This window comes from Orycteropus afer, unplaced genomic scaffold (assembly GCF_000298275.1).
Source record: "Orycteropus afer afer isolate SDZICR_OR568_19922 unplaced genomic scaffold, OryAfe1.0 scaffold00358, whole genome shotgun sequence".
Taxonomy (NCBI): Eukaryota; Metazoa; Chordata; class Mammalia; order Tubulidentata; family Orycteropodidae; genus Orycteropus; species Orycteropus afer.
The window spans coordinates 1,867,367-1,874,114 of record NW_006921945.1 but is presented as its reverse complement, the minus strand read 5'-3'; the positions used below and the strand labels follow the sequence as shown (position 1 = coordinate 1,874,114).

General features: G+C 50.9%; 1 protein-coding gene across 1 annotated transcript in view; it reads right to left on the bottom strand.

The window, feature by feature from the left end:
* Nucleotides 1-6,429, bottom strand: part of KDM7A (lysine demethylase 7A) — a 66,685-nt gene extending 60,256 nt beyond the window's left edge. Inside the window, exons 1-3 of the mRNA XM_007952786.1 lie at nucleotides 6,419-6,429; nucleotides 2,270-2,402; nucleotides 1,638-1,703 (exon numbers count right to left, since the gene is read on the bottom strand). Of these exons, the coding sequence (XP_007950977.1) occupies nucleotides 1,638-1,703; nucleotides 2,270-2,402; nucleotides 6,419-6,429 (210 nt within the window). The remainder of the gene's footprint in view (nucleotides 1-1,637; nucleotides 1,704-2,269; nucleotides 2,403-6,418) is intronic.
* Between the last annotated feature and the right edge of the window lie 319 nt (nucleotides 6,430-6,748).

Here is a 6,748-nt window from a genome sequence, read left to right as displayed (position 1 = left end):
AGCGGGCTGCCGGCGGTCCCACGCGGGACAAGGAAGCCAGCGAACCACTGGCTCCCACCTAAAGGGTGGAAGGCCTATCCCAGGAGGGTTATCCCAGCTGCTTAGCTCCTGAAGCCAGAGAATGCCTCTAGGCCAAGCCTCGGATGCTTCTAGCAGGAAGGAGCTGATTTATGCACGCACAGGTGCACACACAGCTAGGAGATGTGGGTGGGGAACCTTCAGAGCAAAGGATGCAGGTGAAAGTCCAGTGTAGACAAACTATCCTGTGTACACTTGACCTGCTCAGTCTTTGATCACACATCTGCCCATCTCATTACTCACTGTGTTCCCACTTTTCGTTCATCCTTTATCCCATCATCCTGTCTGGGATACATACTGAACCACAATATGTACATACAGGTAAGTACTATGAGTGCATTTGTTTTGCACAGAAAAAAAACAAACCAAACTCACTGCCTTCGAGTGGATTCCGACTCAAAGCAACCCCTCCTCGGGTTTCCCAGGAGGTATCTCTATAGAAGCAGATTGCCCAGTCTTCCTTCCGAAGAGTGGCTGCTGGGTTTGAACCACCAGCCTTCTGGTCAGCAGTCAAATGCCTTAGGTACTATGCCACCCGAGCTCCCATAATAAATATAAATGAAGCCAGCAATTACATACTCAAGACCAGAGTTTAGGGAACAAAAACTTGGGATCCGTGCATGTTGAGAGAGGCCCTGTGATCAGACGAAGCCTGGGGTTCAACACCACAGTGAAAGGACCAAAGTGAAAAGGAGCAAAGCAGGGACTTGCACTGAGGCTGAGAAGGAGGCCAGGACAGCAGAAGGAGACCCAGCCTGGAGAAGGCCTAGAAACCAAGTGAACCCATCAACCGGGTCAAACGATGCTCGCGGGTGCAGTAAGCTGAGAACTGACCAATGGGTTTAGCGCGTGAAGCCCGCTGGGGGCTTTGACAAAGGCTGGTTCAAAAGAGTGGCAGAGATGAAAACCTGACTGGACTGGGTCCCAGAGCAAACAGGACCTCAATTAAAAACAGCAAAAAAGAACAGATGACAGCAATACAGACAACTCTTTCAGTGAATTTTATTATTAAAGGGAGAAGAGAAACGGGCTGCAGCTGCAGGGACGTGCAGTCAGGAGTCTGTTTAATGGAGGACCCGTATTACCTGTGCGCTAAAGAGAAAAGCGGACGGCACAGACAGGGGCAACGGCTGCAACAATGCCCTTGAGGAGATGAGAGGAGTTGAATTCTGCTGCACCTCGAGATCAAGTCCCACCACCAAAAAAGACCACGGGTCTGTGAGACCAAGCCGTTTCCTGACCTGAAATCACATCTCCAGAAAGTTCAAGCTGGAAACAGGGCTCTCCCCACTGAGGCCAGCTCTGCCAAGTGTGACCCACACAAACAGTGGGATGCAAGGTGTGTGGCGCTGGTCCTGCCAAACCAAGTGCTGGTCCAACAGGCTGGAAGGAGAAGAGCGTCATTGTATCAAGAGTGAGTCCTGTTCTGACGGGCAGACATGCTGCGCTCTGGTTGCATACACAAGCCTCCTGGGTCCTGTTTATCGACCTAACTCAAGACCCACAGAGTGCAGAGTGGCGCCGGCCTGGAGGAATAGCCACAGACCTGAGCAGCTCACCTTTGATTCGCCCAATTCTGCCCTAAGTCCTGAGGCATGTGCTAGGTTGTCAGCAGTCAGCCACACCTGCAGGACAGGTAAGGTCACCGGTGAGACAGAGAGCAATCAGAGGACCAGCACCATGCCCACGGTGAGCATGGCTGGGCCTACGTCCTCCAGGCAGCACGACACCTCTATGGGACCCTGACGGCCAGAGGAGCTGGCCCTGCCCACGGGACCAAGTGTGCTTGGCAGGGTCAGTCCCACCCGGCTCAGCTCTGCAGCCCTTTACCTCCAGTCCCAGGGCCTGGGTCTCCCCGTGGCCATCAACAGCCTTCCGTCAATCACCTTCACCCTCTGACAAACGCGCAGGCCCACACTGTAGGTGACAAACCTCCTTTATTTCAATAACTATGCCTTTTCTTACAGTGTAAAACAGACATCCAGCTTCACAAACATGATTCACAGATACTTGTGTTTAGGTCAAAACTTGAAAACAAAAGTCCATTTAAAGTCGTTTTCAAGGAAACTATTAAATAAATATCACAAGTTGCACACAGACGCAATGGGAATTGTGATGGTGGGTGGTAAGAACCTGAAGTTCAAAATTCACTGATGGGTTGAAAGGAAGGAGTCACCACGTGCTCCATCACCTGACGGCTGAGTCTCAAAAGCTCAGGGCACACCTGACGGCTGAGTCTCAAGAGCTCAGGGCACAGCCTCCTCCGTCCAAACAAAGGAGACTCCCGGAGCACCCGGAGCTGGGTGACTCGGTCACTGGGCAGCCTGAGGGCAGAGCCAAGGCTCCCACAGAGAACCAGGCCCTCAGGCCTGGCAGGAGGTAAGTGTCCAGACCCCCCGGGGTCCATGAGGTGACACTCAGAAAGGGAGGGACAGTCCCAACAAGGGGCTCTTGGGGGAAAGAGGGGGGCTCTGGAGCTGTCAGAGGAGAATCAATTCCAAGAGGTTCAAAAAACAAGAAACTGAGAAAGCAAGTTCCAATGAGAGCGTCTGGACTCTCATCACAGGCTGGAGGAGTCCTGATGGTGCAGTGGTTAAAGCACTCAGCTATTAACCGAGAGGTCAGTGGTTTGAACCCACCAGCCGTCCTGTGGGAGGAAAATGTGGCAGTCTGCTTCCATGAAGGCTGACAGCCTTGGAAACCCTGGGGGACAGTTCCACTCCATCCTACGGGTCGTGATGAGTTGGGATCCACTTGATGGCAGGGGGTTGGGCTTTTGGTCTTTGACCACAGGCCAGAGGGCGCAGTGGTAGCTCAGTGGGGGAATGACTGCCTTCCACGCAGGGGCCCAGGGAGGATTCTCGGCCAGAGCCCCTCGCACGCAGCCCCCGGCCACCTATCAGCGGAGGTCTGCGTGTTGTTATCACACTGAACAGGTGTCAGCAGAACTTCCCGACTGAAACAGACTAGGAGGAAAGGCCTGGCAATCTACTGAGAATCAGCCAATCCTGTGGATCACAACGGCCCAATCAGAAGCAGTCAGCATTGGGCTCTGTTGTGCATGGGGTCCCCGTGAGCTGGGGCCAACTCGACAGCACCTAACACAAGCACCACAGGCTGTGCCCACAGGAAGGAACAGTGAGAAGAGAGCTGTGTCTGAAAAGCAGACGGGAGGAGACGGCCCCGAACCATAGAGAAGGCCCCCTGCTCTCCCAGTAACCATGTGGGTCTGTAGGGAACGTGGGTCCTTTGATGCACAGAAAATAAGGACAGGCTAGCAAAAAAGGAAAGTGACTCAAAGAATCGTGCACTTAGAAAGGGAGCCCAAAAAAGCTCTGAAAGCGGAAGACAGGAGCATGACTCAGACCTGTGAGGAGCTGGATGAAGTGCACAGACTGGCTTCCTTTGATCTGTAGAAGCTCCAACACTCCTTCATGAAGAAGCTGAAAGGCCTGACCGCGTTTCTGCACATAGCACAGGGGACAGCAGGGGACAGGAGAGACTACAGGAGGCAAAAAACCTGAATCCCAAGGGTGACCCTTTGCAAGAGAAAGCCCCTACGTGGTTGCCACAGGAAGTTCTGCCAGGAAGCATCGGGTTCAAGGCTGCCTTGTTACCCATGCTTTGTCACTCACTGGGTCCGTCAGGGCACATTCCAAGCGGTTTCGTTTCTCACGCTTCTTCATGATTTTCTTTAATAGTCTCTGGGGTTACTGGGCAGTGGGAATATCTCCATGACAGCCAGCCGATCTCCAAGGCCACTTTAGTCTCTTTATTAATTCTAAGTGTCCACGCCGTACAGCATACATCTAACGCTTTGTGCACACAGAACACATGAAGCTACTGGAAGTTAGGTGCCCCAACCTTCACACATTCGTAACTGACCGCACACGAGGTCAAACTGTTAGGATTACTAGGTGGCAAATGGAAGTCCAAAAGGAAATTCCTGCATTTTGTGTTCAGGAACAAAAATCATTTCCAAATGGCAAAGGAATCAAGCAGACATTGGACAAAGGCTGGTGTGTGTTCTCCAATGCTGGCTGTTGACGTCCTGGAAACATCGGATGGATGTGGCTCCCACCCTGGTAAAGTAGCATTTTAAAGTCAATTTGCATAGCTGCTGTGTCCACATTCACCAAACACAGACTGCAGGACACCGCCCCTTGCACTCCTTGTGTTTGACCAGCATCAGTCCATTTAAACTGTGACTGTGATGAAACGCGATTTCCAGGAGCACAAAGGCAGGAACTTGTCCTAAGGATACATTCCCAAGTGCCTGCCACAGATAAAGATAAGCACACAGGGGCAGATGTTCAGTGCAGCATTGGCAGGCAGCAAGAAAAGAGAGAGAGGGAAGAACAGCCACAGATTCCGTAACAGAACCAGGAAAGAGCAAACCAAGTGCATCCTGACGCCTGGCGGCCCAAGCTCCACGGAGCTCTCAACGGCTGATCCTTCAGAAGCACACTCCAGGCTCTTCTTGCTTCGTTAGCAGCAGAGTCCGTTCACCGTCAGCACAGGGGACCAGTGAAATGATGGCAGATCCACAGCATGGGACTGTCTGCAGCCGTCAACAAGAATCAGGTGTCTGCACACGCTGACTGCAAACGCTCTCCTCCGTCTCCAGACGTTTCAATAAATGACAAAGAGCAAGGTCAGAACCAGGAGGTGCAGGTACCCCTTTCTCCTGGATGGAAACACAAAACTTTTGCAAACGGTTACCATGTTACTGCTGGGAAAAGGAAGAGACTCACTTTTGTTACTAATGTTACCAATGGAAAAGTAAGTAACAATCATATAGTAATAAAATATAACTTCTCCAAATAATCAGAACTCAGCAGCAGCTGCAAGATCTGCTCTGGCCAGCTGTTCAAACTCTCCAAACGATCTGGGAGCTGCAGTCCCTCCAACCAACCAAAGCTCGACTGATAAGAACCTGCCTGAAGGCCCGTTAGACTTGTATTCTTGCACTACCACTTCAGATCTTCAAAATACAGGCATTCATCCCGTCGGATGACAGAAACGCCCAATTTCATACCTAGCCACACAGGATATGAGTGTATCCCAAGCAGAAATCGGCACCACACTGATGAGAGAAAAGCAAAGCTTTGTGGGCGAAGCATGTCTCATGCCTCCAAGCAGCCTAAGAGTCCACGTCACACCGAGTTTTGTTAAGTATCAAAACTGAGTAAATGTGTACCAAGCTCCTAAGTGAAATAAGCAAAGAAAATACTCATATATTTTCCTATGATTCAACTGACATATCAAAGAAAGAAAATGAGCTTAATGAATGGGCTTTTTGTTCTCTTATGGGAAGATCCGCGTTCCCTAGCAAGTGTATGTTCTAACACTACAAGGCTTCAGCATTAAAAGGAAATGTTTATAAATGAGATTTAAAAATAACTACAATCGTAAATTAATATAAAAAGCAAAATAAAGTCCGATAGGAAATTCATTATAATGAGGATGAAAAGAGTTAAATTATAAAACTTCTAAAAAAAAACTCATCCTCTGTTCCTAATGCAGTGACGGTTTTCACGTACTTACTAATGAGAAGCAGTAAGAGCAACAGAAGAGGGAGATGTGGACAGGCCTCTCTCTGGAAGCCCATCCCGTCTGTCAGCCACGTGCCCTCCACACTGCTGCCAGGTGCTGCAGAGCTGGACCCCATCCGCCGCGACCCTGAACTCAACAGGGCCCGGTCCAGCGCCAGCCTCAGCGCCGTCGTTAAGTTTGAGCCCCTTCGTGCAGCCACCGTGCCAGTCCATCTCACTGAGGGTCTTCCTCTTTTTGGCTGACCCCCTACTTTATCAGACATGACGTCCTTCTCCAGGGACTGGCCGCTCCTTGTAACGTGTCCAAGGTACATGAGACGAAGTCTCACCATCCTCACTTCTAAGAAACATTCTAGCTGCACTTCTTCCAAGACAGATTTGTTCACTCTCCTGGCGGTCCGTGGTATCTTCAATATTCTTTGCTAATACCACAATTCAAAGGCAGCGATTCTTCTTCGGTCTTCTTTATTCGCTGTGCAGCTTTCACACGCATATGAAAATACTACGCTTGGGCAGGGTGCACTCTAGTCCTCAAAGTGGTTATCTTGGCTTTTTAACACTTCAAAGAGGTCTTTGGCAGCAAATCTGCCCAGTGCAGTATGACGTCTGCCATCCTGACGGCTGCTTCCACAGGTGACAGACAACTCCACTTTCCTGCTCTTCTGGACGGTGCTGCAGCCGAGAAGGGGCTTGGAGTCAGCCTGCCGGACCGACACCTAGCTTTGTGACCCTGGGAAAGTCATTGAACACTAATGCTCAGATTCCCCACCTGTAAAATTCCTCACTTATCGTCCATCTCGTTATCTGACATCTCACATTTATAACAATGGTGAAAAAGGCACTCTCTGACGGTTTTGCACATTAACCTGAGTGTCCTCCTTGCCTCCAGCTCTCTGCCCACAGAGCCACCTGTGTCTGTCCGGCTAGTGGCTGAAGCAGCCAGCTCTCCAGAAGGTCTCTTGCTGGTCCCAACCACAACACAGGGGCCAGCTCCAACTCTATGTGAAAAAGATGTGTGGCTGGAGAGGCCCAGAGGCGAGCGAGGGAGGCGCCGCTGCCCCTCACTCAAGCAGCTGGAGGGCGCAGGTCCTCCGGTGGGCAGGGCACTGGGGTGA